Source organism: Puma concolor, chromosome B1 (assembly GCF_028749965.1).
Source record: "Puma concolor isolate L17-30 chromosome B1, mPumCon1.1.hap2, whole genome shotgun sequence".
NCBI classification, from domain to species: Eukaryota; Metazoa; Chordata; class Mammalia; order Carnivora; family Felidae; genus Puma; species Puma concolor.
Window position 1 is genome coordinate 87,557,380 of NC_141670.1, and position 15,844 is coordinate 87,573,223.

General features: G+C 37.2%; 1 protein-coding gene across 1 annotated transcript in view; it reads right to left on the reverse strand.

Moving 5' to 3' along the window:
- Window positions 1–15,844, reverse strand: part of NAA15 (N-alpha-acetyltransferase 15, NatA auxiliary subunit) — an 85,590-nt gene that overhangs the window by 49,937 nt on the left and 19,809 nt on the right. Inside the window, exon 2 of the mRNA XM_086704202.1 lies at window positions 936–1,020. Coding sequence (XP_086560328.1) covers window positions 936–1,020 — 85 coding nt within the window. The remainder of the gene's footprint in view (window positions 1–935; window positions 1,021–15,844) is intronic.

The following is a 15,844-nucleotide window of genomic DNA, read 5'->3' on the forward strand; positions in this document are numbered from 1 at the left end:
ACACTTTCAATTAAATTATGACACCTTATATGCAATCTGATTTCAGATTCATTTAACATACAAGGGGAAACTGCATTTTAGCAACAATAAAATTTGGCATTCTCCTGTGTTGAAACTCTATCATGACTATAGTACTGAAAGTTACTTTACCAGTATGCATACTTTAGAAAGGTATATGAAACAATGTACTATCTAACAAAAAAACATTTATTTTTTAACAAGAACAAAGAGATATATTAGGTACTTTTATTTCTACTGCTTTCCACCTCCAAACAATTTTATTATAGTAAAAGTATGCAGGAGTAAAGAGAGCCAACTGTACAAATCTGGCCAATGAAAGCTTAGTTTTCTTTTGCATCTTCACAAGTTAAGCCATGCACTTTTCTCTTACCCTACAAACACCTCACTGTCCAATCTTCTATCCTCCCATAGGCAAAAACTATGTAAATTTTAAGAACGTTCCAATATACAAATATGTCATAATACAAGACTGTTTTGAAAAATTAACATACAATGCTAAATAAAAAGATGCTGGCTCATGAGCAATGGACAAAATGGGCACTTTCTGAATAAGCTTACTGTAAGAAATCAGATTTTTCCAACTCAAAAGTTCTAAAGCAAATTTTTTCTAATAACATCTTAAATAAACTTATTTATTAAACTTACGCATATTTTTCCTACTAATTTCCTCAGCCTTTTCTACAGCACTAATCTTCAAAACAGGAATAAACCAGAAATCAAGTAGACTGTGTTAATTTTTATGACATTAAATTCAAACTATGGTATTAAACATCTTACAAAAGTCAAGGATAAGGTCCATTCTCTCCCAAAAACTAGTTAAGGAAGCTGAGTAATAGAACCCAAAAACATGAAGCCACACAAGTTAGCAAAGCCCTATTTACTTACACTTACAAACACAGGGTATTTATACTTACCTCCATGCTCTGCAAATTTGGGATTAGAGAGGATTTGTTTACAGAACTTCAACCCATTTCGATACTGTTTATGTTCATAACATCTCTGTCAAAACAAAAAAGAAAAATTTGAATTTAGCAAGAAGTGCAAACAATTTTAAACTCAATCCTAAAATTTTGATTGCTAAATACAACAGAATCATCAAATGTTACTTCCATATTCTCCTAAATCCCACTAAAATGCCAGTTAAAACAAAAACAAAAAAACCCCCTGAAGATTCAAATAAATAAAGTAAAACCAAGACAAGGAGACACCATATAGATCAGGAAAAATAAGAAATCATCAGCTCACAAAGGCACCTGGGTGGCTCAGCTGGCTAAGCATCTGACTCCTAATTTTGGTTCAGTCATGATTTCAGGGTTCATGGGATTGAGCCCCGTGTCAGTTCTGTGCTGGGTGTGAAGCCTGCTTAAGATTCTCTCTCTCCCTCTCTCTCTCTCTGTCCCTCCCCCCCAAAATAAACATTTTTTAAAAATTTATTAAAAAACCATCAACTCACTCTAAAAAGCCCAAATGTTACAGAAAATGAAAACTGAAAAAAAAAAATAAAGGTATGGAAATTATATTTTAAAGCAATATTTTCATTTTACTGAAGGAAAGAAGTTTCTCAAGCCACAAGGGATGAACAAATGCATGCAAAATATAAAGAAGAAAAGACCTACACCATTATAATAAAATCATCATAATAAAATTTCAAAGCCTTGAAAACAAAGAAAAGGTCCTTAAAAACTTCCAGAGTGGGGAAAAAAAATCACATAAAAGCATCTGTAATTAGAACGGCACTGAGCTTTTATTCCAAAATAATAATGGAATACTGCTAAAAGCTAGAAAACATCTATACAGTCTTCAAAATTCAGAGTGAAATCCAGTTCCAGTCTAGAATTCTATGCCCAACCAAATTATCAATAAAGTTTATGAGTAAAATGACATTTAAAGGCTTCTCAGAAAACTAAAATTTTACCTCTACACACTCTTCCTTAGGAAGCCATTAAGAGGAATCAAAACAAAAGACAACATGGTACTGGTAAATAAATCTAATGCAGGGGAAAAAAAAAATTAGAGAATGACCACTCCAAAATAAAATAGGAAGCCAAAGTCCACCATGGACTAGGCTTCCAGTAAGGGCAAAAATGGAACTTGTATACTTCATAATATGGAAATTATGATTTATTAGCACATGACAAAAATTCAGGCACATTTGGGGAAAATGAGCAATACATCCACAGAAAACCAGGCAACTGAATAAATCAGACAGGTTTAATTCTAGGAGAAATAAAGGCTTGTCTAAAAGAGAAAGTATGATCTTATTGTAATATTTGGCTTAATAGTAAATAATACATACATAATTATAAAAACATATTCAGTACTAGTTTATCAAAATACTATGATACAACTATGATGGGGTAATGAGAAAAAGTGGACAAATGTGTGAATGATGAAGTTCTAAGTCCTTCTTTCTATAACCAGAAGTCAACAAATGTCTAAAGGTCATGTAACTACAAACAGTGGTGTATTATAAAGCAAAAAGAAAGCAAATATCAGAGAAAATGGCTAGGAGGGTGCTTGATTCAGAAGTGGGAAGGCGGGGTGGGGGGGGTGGGGAGAGGACATATTTTTTTCACCATAAATGTTTTAGTATTTTAGTGTTATTTGACTTTCAGGTGTATCAATACGTGGTTTCACTAATAATTTTTTAAACCACTGTATTGCTGCAGGAAAAAACTGCATGTAAAAGGTCAGGTAATATATGCCAGAATTCATGGTTATACATTTAAGCAAATTTTACTCACAACTTTTGAAACCGTATTTACAAAATATGGGAGAAAGACTTAATGCAAATGATGACAAAATCACAGCAGAAAAAATGTGTAAAAACAATGAAAATGTAAAACTTCACATTTGGCATCAAAGATATCAATTACTCACTTCTCCAAAGATGACATCCAGATGGCCAACCGACACATGAAAAAATGCTCAACATCACTCACCATCAGGGAAATATGAATCCAAACCACAATGAGATACCACCTCACACCTGTCAGAATGGCTAAAATTAACAACTCAAGCAACAACAGATGTTGACGAGGATGCGGAGAAAGAGGATCTCCTTTGCATTGCTGGTGGGAATGCAAGCTGGTGCAGCCACTCTGAAAACAGTATGGAGGTTCCTCAAAAAATTAAAAATAGAACTACCCTACAACCCAGGAGTTGCACTACTAGGTATTTATCCAAGGGATACGGGTATGCTGTTTCGAAGGGGCACATGCACCCCCATGTTTATAGCAGCACTATCCACAATAGCCAAAGTATGGCAAGAGCCCAAATGTCCATTGATGGATGAATGGATAAAGAAGATGTGGTGTATATATATACAATGGAGTATTACTCGGCAATCAAAAAGAATGAAATCTTGCCATTGGCAACTCGTGAACGGAACTAGAGGGTATTAATAGCTAAGCAAAATTAGAGAAAGACAATTATATGACTTCATTTATATGAGGAATTTAAGATACAAGACAGATGAACATAAGGGAAAGGAAGCAAAAATAATATAAAAACAGGGAGGGGGACAAAAACATAAGAGATTCTTAACTATGGAGAACAAACAAGAGTGCTGCTGGAGGGGTTGTGGGAGGGGGGGATGGGCTAAATGGGCAAGGAAATTACTCCTGAAATCACTGTTACACTGTATGCTAACTAACTTGGATATATATTTTAAAAATTAATTAAGTAGGGGTGCCTGGATGGCTTAGTCAGTTAAGCGTCCGACTTCAGCTCGGGTCATGATCTTGCAGCTTGTGAGTTCAAGCCCCACGACCAGCTCTGTGCTAACAAGCTCAGAGCCTTCAGCCTGCTTCTGATTCTGTGTCTTTCTCTCTCTCTGCCCCTCCTCCAGTCACACTGTCTCTGTCTCTCAAAAAATGAATGTCAAAAAAAATTTTTTTAAATAAAAAAATAAAAATTAAGAAAAACAATTAAGCTCAATTACAGAATCACTCTATAACTATGTATTCACCATCCCTGCTTTGCTGCTTTTCATCTCAAACCTAATCCATCCAAAACACAACTAAATTTTTCCCCCAGAATCAGTTCTGCATCAAGTCTTCATCATCTCAGTAGATGCTTTCCCCTCAACTCACCCAACCAGATATGAAGCAAAACAAAACAAAACAAAACAAAACCCTATTTATCTTTGGTGCTTTCTTTTTCTCATACCTCCAACCTGCAGTAGGTACCATTAGTTCCAATTTCTCTGCAATATCTTCCTAACTGTCTGGCCCTCCCCACAATCAACTATACACTCAGCAGACAGTGATCTGGGGGATAAGAAGGAGAGGAAAGCAGAAGCAGTAACTTAAGGCTATCATTAACCATAAGTAGTCAAAGAAACATAACTAAGAAAATAAATTTAGCGTTCCTATTTACCCTGCAGAAAGCCTAAAAGTAGTTTGGTTTTCTTATGATAATTACAGTTACAGTAAAAAGCTTTTAAAGTAAGCTATGATAGGGGCGCCTGGGTGGCGCAGTCGGTTAAGCGTCCGACTTCAGCCAGGTCAAGATCTCGCGGTCCGTGAGTTCGAGCCCCGCGTCAGGCTCTGGGCTGATGGCTCAGAGCCTGGAGCCTGTTTCCGATTCTGTGTCTCCCTCTCTCTCTGCCCCTCCCCCGTTCATGCTCTGTCTCTCTCTGTCCCAAAAATAAATGTTGAAAAAAAAAATTAAAAAAAATAAATAAATAAAGTAAGCTATGATATAAAGACTAGTTAAAAGGGGCACTCCTGACTTGTCAACATTTTCCAGGAACCACATACGTACAAAGAACAGTTTAAAGTGCATTGTTCTTAACCCTCAATTAGCTTTCTGAAAATTTATTTCTGTAAAAATACAGTAACTACTTTTGGCCATGATGGAATAAGTGAGGATGAACTTGCCCTTCTACTAAAAACAAGAAAAGTGGACAAAACATATGAAGTAACTTGTCAGACACTGGACAACAGGCAGTGCAGCGTTGTGAACCACAAGAGAGGGGAGAAAACATGACAAATGTAGAAACGCCACTGCTTTATAGATCACAGTACATGGAGAAACGATCCCAAGCAGAGCACAACAGTCCACACAGAGCTGAAGATAATGAATGAAATTCAATGAGGCCAAGCAGATAGTAAAGCAAACACTGATGGAACTATTCAGAGAAACAGATTAAAAACGTGCATGGGATCCCTATGCATTGGTTGCTGAAAATTATTAAGTGCTAAGTCTTGAATATGTAGAGTGAAACTTCATGAGGTAAATAATGACCAGGAAGTAGAAAGTTCAAGAATTTTCAGGGCTCACATGGTACTGAGAATTCCAAGTCACCAGGACTTATACACAAGCACCTACACTGCCTGCTATTAACAAAGTCCTACACTCTGTAAAGACAATTAATTCCAATAAAACAATGTAAAATTCATAATACCCAACACCCAATAAAATATTATTAGATAAACTAAGAAGCAGGAAAACGTGACCTATAACCTGGAGAAATAAAAGAGAGAAATGATGAAATTATGAGGTAAAGATATCAAGACAATGATCACAAATAGGATCAAGAATTTTTAAAAAATGTAAACATGTGAAAACAGAAACAGAACACATTAAAAAAAGAACCAAACAGCACTTCTAGAGGTGAAAAATACATACAATGAACACTTACATTAAAGCAATTATGACAATGCAGAAGAAAATAATCAGTGAAATAGAAGACACAGCAATAGAACTACCTAAACTGAAGGATAAATAAGAATAAAAAATAAATTAGTAGAGCCGCCATGCATCTGTTCCTAAAAATTGTTGAGTACTAAGTCTTAAGTATGTAGGGTGAAACTTCATGAGGCCAATGACCCTTCTGTACAGAAGAAAAATAAACTGTGAAAACATCACAAATCTAAACGAAAAAGGTGTAACAATAAAACTTCTAAAAAAAAAATATTTTATGTTCAGTTAGCAATCTCCCTTATCCCTCAAACAGGAAAGCTTAAATGTTTGAAGTAGCATTAAAAAAACAAAAACAACAACAACAACAACAACAACAAAACGCAGGCCAAAGACATATGCAATGCACAGCAAAGATCTTACACCCAGAAAATATAAAGAACTGTAACTCAGTATCAGTAAGAGCTCATTAAAAAATTGGGCAAGGGTCCTGAAGAAAATGCTCTCAAAAGAGGTTATCCTAACAGCCAATAAACACTTGAGATTCTTAATTACATGTGCCATGCCTTTAAGTTAAATGTGATTAAAATGTTAGATGATATTAACTGATGAATGTATGGAGCAACTGGAACTCTCATAGATTTCTGGTAAGAGAGAAAACTGATTAATTGGTTCAACTGTTTGGCAGAAGGAGTTTTATGGTATAAAAATTATATCTCAATAAAACCAGATTTTAAAAAACACTGGCAATATCTAATCATACAATCACACAACAATTCCAATTTGAGATTCATACTTAACAGAAATAAAAACATGATACTCACCAAAAGAGAGGAAAAATGTGAACAGAACTTATTAGTAGCTGAGATTACAAAAATATATGTGAGAGCAACAAAAAATAATGACCCATCTGAAATAATGGCAAAAAAATAATAGTCTCTTTTAATTTACTTTGTATTAAAAACTGCTTTTACACCTAAGGTTTATATGTACCAAAGCCAACTTAATAAATGTGGTACAAAAGGAGGCTAGGTCTTCTCTACTAAAGTAAAGAAATCATAAAGTGTCACCGTGTCATAATCCTAGCATTATATTCATAGGTAACTTTTACATACTAGTTACAATGTGAATGGAAAATTTTACATCAAGGAATTAGTCAAATAATGAAAAGAGCAGTCTTTGGAATCAAATAGTTCTGGTTTTAAACACTGACTTCAGGGATGCCTGGGTGGTTTGGTCGCTTAAGAGTCTGACTCTTGATTTTGGCTCAGGTCATGGTCTCATAGTTTGTGAGTTCGAGTCTGAGTTGGGCTCTGAGCTGGCAGCAAGAAGCCTGCTTGGGATTCTCTCTCTCTCCCCCTCCCTCTTCTCTCTGCTCCTGCCACTTGGGCATGTGTACTCTGTCTCAAAATAAATAAACATTAAAAAAAATTAAAATATAATTAAAAAAATAAACACTGACTTCAGACAATAAAGCTTATTGCAATGAGTGCTTAAATCATGGAGATAACTTGTCAGAAAAAGACACATAAAACAAATAGTACTATAGCTAACATTTACTGAGCATTTGCTGTGTGCCAGGCACTGTGCTAAATGCTTTACAGGGAAAACTCATTTAATCTTAACAATGGTATGAAGTAGGTATTCTTTTTAACCTCGTTTTAGATGAGATATCTGAGATCCAGAGACATTACATAATTTGACTAAGGTCACACGACTACTAAGTGATGGAAAAAAAGATTTAAACCCAGACAATCTGGATTCAGAGCCATTACACCTAGCCATTACAGCTACTTTTCTAGGGGCACTTGGGTGGCTCAGTTGGTTAAGCATCTGACTTTGGCTTGGGTCATTATCTCACCATTCTTGAGTTCAAGGCCCATATTGGGATCCACACTGACAGTGTGGAGCCTGCTTGGGACTCTCTCTCTCTCCCTCTCTCTGCCTTATCCTCTCTCTCTCTCAAAATAAATTTAAAAAAATAAAAATAAAAAAATATACATATATATATCTACCTTTCTACTACCCTTCAATAGTGTAGAACAGAAAAAAAAAAATAAGAAAAAAGAGGGGCACCTGAGTGGCTCAATCGGTTAAGCTTCGGCCTTCTGCTCAGGTCATGGTCTTGTGGTTTGTGGGTTTGAACCCTGCAAACTCCACTTCAGGCTCTGTGCTGACAGTGGAGAGCCTGGACCCTGCTTCAGATTCTGTGTCTCCCTCTCTCTCTGCCCCTCCCCCTGCTTGCACTCTATCTCTCTCTCAAAAAATAAACATTAAAAACAATTTAAAAAGAGAAAAGGTTTTTCTAAAAAGGAAACCACTAACACAAGTAATACAAAGCCATTATAGAGAGCAGTCAGAAGGAGAGGTAAAAAAAGAAAAAATTAAGCTATATTTCCCATTACAGAGGAAATTGCTAGAAACATTCTGATTTTTTTTAAATGATTATTCTGGCACCTGGGTGGCTCAGTCAGTTAAGTGTCCGACTTTGGCTCAGGTCATGATCTCACTGCTCATGGGTGAGCCTACTTCAGATTCTGTGTCTCCCTCTCTCTCTGCCCCCTCCCCCACTTGCACTCTCTTTCTCTCAAAAATAAACAAACATTAATAACATTTTATTATTTTAATTTTTTTAACGTATATTTATTTATTTTTTTTTTTGAGACAGAGAGAGAGCATGAACGGGAGAGGGTCAGAGAGACAGAGAGACAGAGAATCCGAAACAGGCTCCAGGCTCTGAGCTGTCGGCACAGAGCCCGACGTGGGGCTCAAACTCACTAACCATGAGATCATGACCTGAGCCGAAGTCGGACGCTCAACCGACGGAGCCACCGAGGCGCCCCAATAACATTTTAAATGATTATTTATTTTTGAGAAGGAGAGAGAGCATGCATGGGGGGAGGGGCAGAGAGGAGGGAGAGAGAGAATCACAAGTAGGCTCCCCCACATGGGGCCTGATCTCATGAACTGTGAGCTGAAATCAAGAGTCAGCTGCTTAACTGACTGAGCCACCTAGGCGCCCCAAAATTCTGATTTTTTAATGAGAAGTTTTAATCCAAAACTACAGAACATTCTACTATCCCACAGTATAAATGGGAAGTGTATAAACAATTCATAACAAGCATATAAAAATCATAGAAGTTTATATTCTTACTTGACATGTACAGTGTGACTTTTTTTCTAATTTTCTTAAAGTTTATTTATTTATTTCGAGACAGACAGAGACAGTATGACGGGAGGGGCATAGAGAAAGGGGGGAGAGAATCCCAAACAGGCTCTGCGCTGTGCGCACAGAGCCTGATAAGTGGCTCAAACCCACGAAACCATGAGATCATGACCTGAGCCAAAACCAAGAGTTGGACGCTTAACCGAATGAGCCACCCAGGGGCCCCCAATGTGACTTTACTTTGTATAGCTGAACTTAAAATATTCAGAATTAGAGTTTTTTTCCCCTTGGTCTTACTGGAAATACCTTACATTGTTTACAGCACCACATTTTTCAAAGGGATTTCACACTAACGTATAATTTTCATGATACTCCTGCAAACTAAGCATAAAAGGTTCAATCCTTATTTTACAAGTAAGATTAAGAAAACAAGCAATTTAGAGGTGCCTGGGTAGCTCAGTCAGTTAAGTGTTTGACTCCTGATCTGGGCTCAGGTCATGATCTCACGGTTCATGAGTTTGAGCCCTGCATCAGGCTCCGTGCTGACAGCTGGGAGCCTACTTGAGATTCTCTCTCCTCTCTCTGCCCCTCCCTCACTCATGGAAGGAAACACACGCACATGCATGCTCCCTCTCAAATTAAATCAACTTTAAAAAGAGAACAAGCAATTTACCTAGTTAGTGGCAAAATTTAGACTACATCCTAGACCCTCTAAAGCTCTGAGAGCTCTTTCCATCATACACAGTAACTTTATTAAATTTTATTAACATAAATGTTATCAAAGCCTATATTTTTAATCTTTTACAGATCTTTTTAATAAGTTCATTTATTTATTTTGAGAGAGACAGAGAGTGCATGCACATGCACAAGCAGGGGAGGGACAGAGAAAGGGAGAGAAAGAGAATCCCAATAAGGCTCTACACTGTCAGTGCAGGCAGGGCTCGGCTTGAACTCACAAACTGTGTGAGACAATAACCCGAGCTGAAATCAAGGGACACTCAACTGACTGTGCCAACCAGGCACCCCAAATCTTTTAACAGATCTTCTAATCAACAAATTCAAATGTTACCTCACCTTTTGTTTCTTTGCTTACTTATTATTATAGTCAAATGGGCAATAAAAATGCCAAAAATAGGTAAGAAAAATGAATGCAACACAGAATAATTAACTAATTGGAGAATTCCCCCAAATAATGGAGTTTACCAATGAAAATTAAAAACCAAACTCCACGCGTGCCTGAGTGGTTCAGTAGGTTTAGCGTCCAACTTCAGTTCAGGTCATGACCTCGTGGTCTGTGAGTTCAAGCCCCAAGTCAGGTTCTGTGCCAACAGCTCAGACCCTGGAGCCTGCTTCTGATTCTGTGTCTCCCTCTCTCTGCCCCTCCCTCCCCAAATAAACAAACATTAGAAAGAAAAAAAAAACAATAACCAAACTCCACTTTCTTTACATGTGATAATACTATACTACCTAGTTTTTTTATTTTATCACATTTCAGGCCAGTAATTAAGTTTCAACTAATTCTCGATTAATGAAATTTGGCAGTCTTCCATCTTAAAATTATACTCAATGTCATTAAATCAATTTTCTCCTGTCAATGTGACCTGTAAAAATAATTAGAATGGCATACTCTTCCAAAAAACTAAGAATTCATTTCTTCCCACTCAAGAATCAGTGTGTGTTTAAGGAAATGGATCCCAAACTCTTTTTTTCCTAACAGCCCTACTTCTCCAACAGATCACTCATTACAAATGAGAACAGTATTCCTAGTCTAAGGGAAAAAGTAACAACAAATATTCAATTTAGTTTATACCGTAAATTTTCTGCTCTTGCCCAAAGATAAACTGTAGTGACAAAAGGTTTTAATAAGAAAAATAGGAAATAGTGTATATTTCATTGAACAATTTCCCTCCAAACATATAAGGCCAAATACATATATAACTCAGCTTTAACACACATTTTTGTCTAATTAAGATGGGGGCACCTGGGTGGCTCAGTCAGTTAAACATCCGATTTCGGTTCAGGTCATGATCTTACGGTTCCTGAGTTTGAGCCCCACATTGGGCTCTCTGCTGTCAGCACACAGAGCCTGCTTCAGATCCTCTGTTCCCACCCCTCTCTCTTCCTCCCCCACTTGTTTTCTCTGTCTCAAAAATAAATTAACATTTAAAAAAATTCAGGGGCGCCTGGGTGGCTCAGATGGATAAGCATCCAACTTCGGCTCAAGTCATGATCTCGCGGTTTGTGGGTTCGAGCCCCCACACAGGGCTCTGGGCTGACAGCTCAGAGCCTGAAGCCTGCTTCGGATTCTGTGTCTCCTTCTTTCTCTGCCCTTACCCCGCTAGTGTTCTCTGTCTCTCAAAATTGAATAAAAATGTAAAAAAAATATATATATATATGAAAGATGATACTTCTGCCAAGCATAAAGCTAATAAGTAAATATGAAGTAACTATTTTCAGCTGTTGGATGACAGCCAACACAGGACTAAGATCTCAGAAGGGAAACAAGGTAAACCCCCAAAAATCCTCTTCTCTGCCTAGAGGCATTTTCCAGACTGTAGAATAGGGAAGGGGAAGCCAAACAGAACATGGCAGTCTCACTGATTTAAGCACAAATTTGAGTTAGAAACTGCTCAAACAGCTGGAATTTATGGGGTTGAGTCCCAGAGAGAACTGTACAAAGATGAAGCTTCAGAAATCTGCACAAATATCTTTAGTCAAATATTAACCCCAATGAGTGGGCTCATTGCAAGATTCTACTGAAGTTAAGCAAAAGACAACTATCAAGTATCATGAGCTGAACAACTACTGGTACTCATACATGGGTGGGAGTAGGTATTAGAGCTCCTAACATCAATTTAGAAACTTTATTAAATACTCAAAGATTCAGTAGAGACCCAGAAAGACCACACCTTAGGAACAGGCTAATCTAGACCCACTTTTATCAAAGCCTCAAAACAAGCCCTGGAGAAAAGCTGATGCACAAGCAAATTAATGGTCTATCTAAACAAAACTCTTCAGAAGGACAATAGGATCCAGACATTTAATATCCTAGTGTCTATAATTTCCAGTATTATGAGAAACAAAAATTATTAGAAATGTAAAGCTGAAAATTATGATCCATGACCTATAGGAAATAAAAAATCAAAAACTACTCAAAAATAATGACGATGTAGTAGCAAACACGTTAAAACACTATTAACTATTAGGTAATATTAAGGGATTGAAAGGAAAACATGGACACAATCAAAAAACAAAAACTGGAAAATGGAAACTTAAAGGAAGGCACATGGCTGGCTCAGCTAGTATACCATATGACTTTTTAAAAAAAATTTGTTAATGTTTATTTATTTATGAGAGAATGTGCATCTGAGCAGGGGGAGGGGCAGAGAGAGAGGGAGAGAGAGAGAATCCCAAGCAGGCTCTGCAATGTCAGCACAGAGCCTTACACTTAACCAACTGAACCACCCAGGCACCCCAAGCATGCAACTCATGATCTCAGGGCTGTGACTTCAAGCCCCACAGTGGGGGAAGAATTTACTTAAAAAAAAAAAAAAAAATGGGGTGTCTGGGTGGCTCAGTTTGGTAAGCATTCAACTCTTGATTTCAGCTCAGGTCATGCTGTCAGGATTCATGAAAACAAGCCCCAACCGGGCTCTGCACTCAGTGTGGAGCCTGCTTGGGATTCTCTTTCCCTCTCTCTCTTCTCCTTCCCTCCCCTGCTCTTACTCATTCAAAATAAATTAACTTTTTAAAAAATTAAATAAAAAAGAAAGAAAGAAAAGAGAAGCATCTGGCTAGCACAGCTGGCAGAGCATGCGACTCGTGCTCTTGGGGTTGTGGGTTCAAGCCCTATGTTGGATATGGAGATTACGAAGATAAAAAAGCTAAAAATATACATATATTAAAAAAGAAAAGAAAAATGGACACTTAAAAAATATGGACATTGTATGGGCACTTGGGTGTCTCAGTTGGTTAAGCATCTAACCCGTGATTTCAGCTAGGGTCATGAGAGCTCAGGTTCATGAGAACGAGCCTCGTCTTGGGCTCTGTGCTGGGCATGCAGCCTACTCAAGATTCTCCTCCCTCTGCCTCACCTGCACAGGCACGAGTGCTCTCTCTCTTAAAAGGGGGAGGGGGAGCACTGTTGAATAAAAATACCAAAAAATTAAAAGTTAATCATATGAGCTTAAAATATTAGACAATACAGTGAATTTCAAAGCCAGTGCAGTGAACATAAAACCACTGAGAGAACTTAAAGTGACTGCAATGAACCTGAACATCTGTAACACAAATGGTTACAGATTTTCCAAAATGGAAAATGATGGGGTGGGGGGAGCAGGAAGAGAAAAAAGAGAAACTCAATGACCTGTAGTCTAATAGTCTAACACATACATGTAACAGGAGTTTCAAAAGGGGATAAAAAGAGTAAAGGGGGGAAAATATAAAAAACTACAAATTAGATGAAAACTCTAAATCCACAGGTCCAAGAATCTCAACAAACCCAAGTAAGATAAGCTGAAAAAAAGATGGGAGGAGGGGAACAGAGAGGCATATCACCGTCCAACTGCTGAGAAGTAACAACCAAAGAGAAAGTTATACAACTAGTTAGAAAAAAGCCTGCATTATAAAAGGTCTCCAATTATCTCAGCTTCTACTTTAAGAAATTAGAAAAATAAGAGCAAATTAAACTCAAAGTAAACAAAAAGGAAGTAAAAAAGGTTAAGAGAAGAATCAATGAAACAGAAAAAACAAAAAAATAGACAAAATAAGTGAGACCAAAAGCTAGTTCTTTGAGATCAATGAAGTTGATAAAGCTCTAGCCAATCAAAGGCATAATCACAAAAGTGCATAGTACAATGAAACAACTAGAACCCCAGCTTTCTAGCCAGAAGGTGAAAAGGGGAGGGAAATAAAATATCAAAAATATCACAGAGGAGGAACTGGGAGAAGGCAACTCCATAAAGTTAGTTATGAACTCCATGGTTCATAACCCCTAAACTGCACATGCATGGGTCTGATCCTATTCACAATACCAAAGACTGAGAACTGAATTAATAGATACACTGTCCAGGACCCAGACTAGTTACGGGGTGAAACATCAGCAAGACAGATCCAAAAATGACTACAAAGATTTTAAAATCTAAACTCATATTAGAACCCCAGCTGAAACAGTTGGGACTTGCAGCCTGAACCTAACCAGATTTGCTAAAATAAAATTAACATTCTCCATAGGATTTCAGCAAGACCCACAGCCTGACAAGCTGATATTCAAAACGTTCAGGATAAAATCCAAACTTATGTGGCATGTGAAGAAACAGGAAAAATCTCAACTTGCAAGGATAAAGACAATCTGCATATACCAATGTAGAAAGGAGACATTTAAGATTTTAAATTAGCTACTATAAAAATACCAGAGGTAGGGCACCTGGGTGGCTCAGTAGGTTGAATGACCCACTTGATTTCAGCTCAGGTTTATCCCAGGGTCATGGGATCGAGCCCAGCACTGAGCTCCATGCTCAGCATGGAGCCTGCTAAGACTGTCTCTCTAAAAATAATAATAAAGAATAATAAATAAGTATACCAAAGGAAGCAATTACTGAACACCGTACAACACATTTTTTGGTAGGAGGAAAAAAACTCATCATGGGGGCTCAATAACAGAATGGAGACAACAGGAAAGATTCAGTGTACTGGTAAACCAATCAATAAAATTTATCCCATCTCAAGAACAGAGAGAAGAAATTAAAAAAAAAAAAAAAACGAACACAGCCTTAGGCAACTGTGCCAGAGGAATCCCAGAAGTGGATCCTCTCTGGCCCAGCACAGTTGATCAGCACCATGCCTGAGGTGAGGCACTATGGTACCATGAGATCATAGAAATGAAACCGACAATGTTAAGAAACAGAACTTTTGTTCTAATACTGAAAATTATTCCATTACTCTGCCTAGAAAAATGATCTCTAACTTCACTGATAAGAATATGAAAGAGGTTAAGAAATCTCCAAAAGAGCTGGCTGTTTATATAACTATGTAAGGTTATCTACTGCAGAAAGAAACTTCATCTTTTTCCAAATCCTTGTTACAGAAAAAAACAGTTCCTTAGAAGTGGGAACTACAACAGAGCAAATTAAGAAACTAGGCAAATACTGTACATACAATTTAGATTTGGCATTAAGATTACATGATGTTCTTTGGTACTCTCTCTCTCTATACATATATCCTTCCATTACTTTCCTTCAGCTAATCCAAGAAACCTTTCATTCTTTGAAATTGATTAAAAAGAATGAATCCTCAAATTAAGCTAAATGATAAAAGCCAAATCTGGCTTTAAAAGTCAACCATGTTGAAATGATGCCTGGTATTTTTTCAGAATAATCCAGGGGATGGGGGTCACAGATGAAAAAGAATGAACCAAAAGTTGGTAACTGTCAAAATTAGGACATAGGTTCATAATATTTTATTTTTGTATGTGTGAAATTTTTCACAATTAAAAAGTTAAAAAGAAAATGAGTCTTATGTATGCGAAAATCAAATCAAGAAGCATTTATTAACTTACCAGGAGGCTGACCAGCACTTAGTACCAGTGTACTGGAGCTACTTTAGAAGTTCGACTTCCGTCGAGCAGAAAGGTATAGAGAAAGAGCACATAAAGCCTTAAGAGTCAGAGGTTAAAGTTGTAGCCATTTAACATTTCAGTTAATCAATACTAAATAAAAATTAAAATTCTTCAGTAAAGCTCCTCAGTCACAATATCAACACCTCAAGTGTTCAACAGCCACACGTGAATAGTGGAACATCCTGGAAACTCAGATACAGAACATTTCCATCATCACCAAAAATTCTATTGGACAACACTGGTTTAGAGTTCAAATCTTAGCAACCACTTAATAAACAGCTTTGTATCACTGGCCTAACTATAGCCTCAACGAAATCATCAACCATCCTGCAGGGTGCAGGTGAGAGTTAAACGCAAACATACAGGGCAACTGTGTGGCTCAGTCAGTTAAGCCT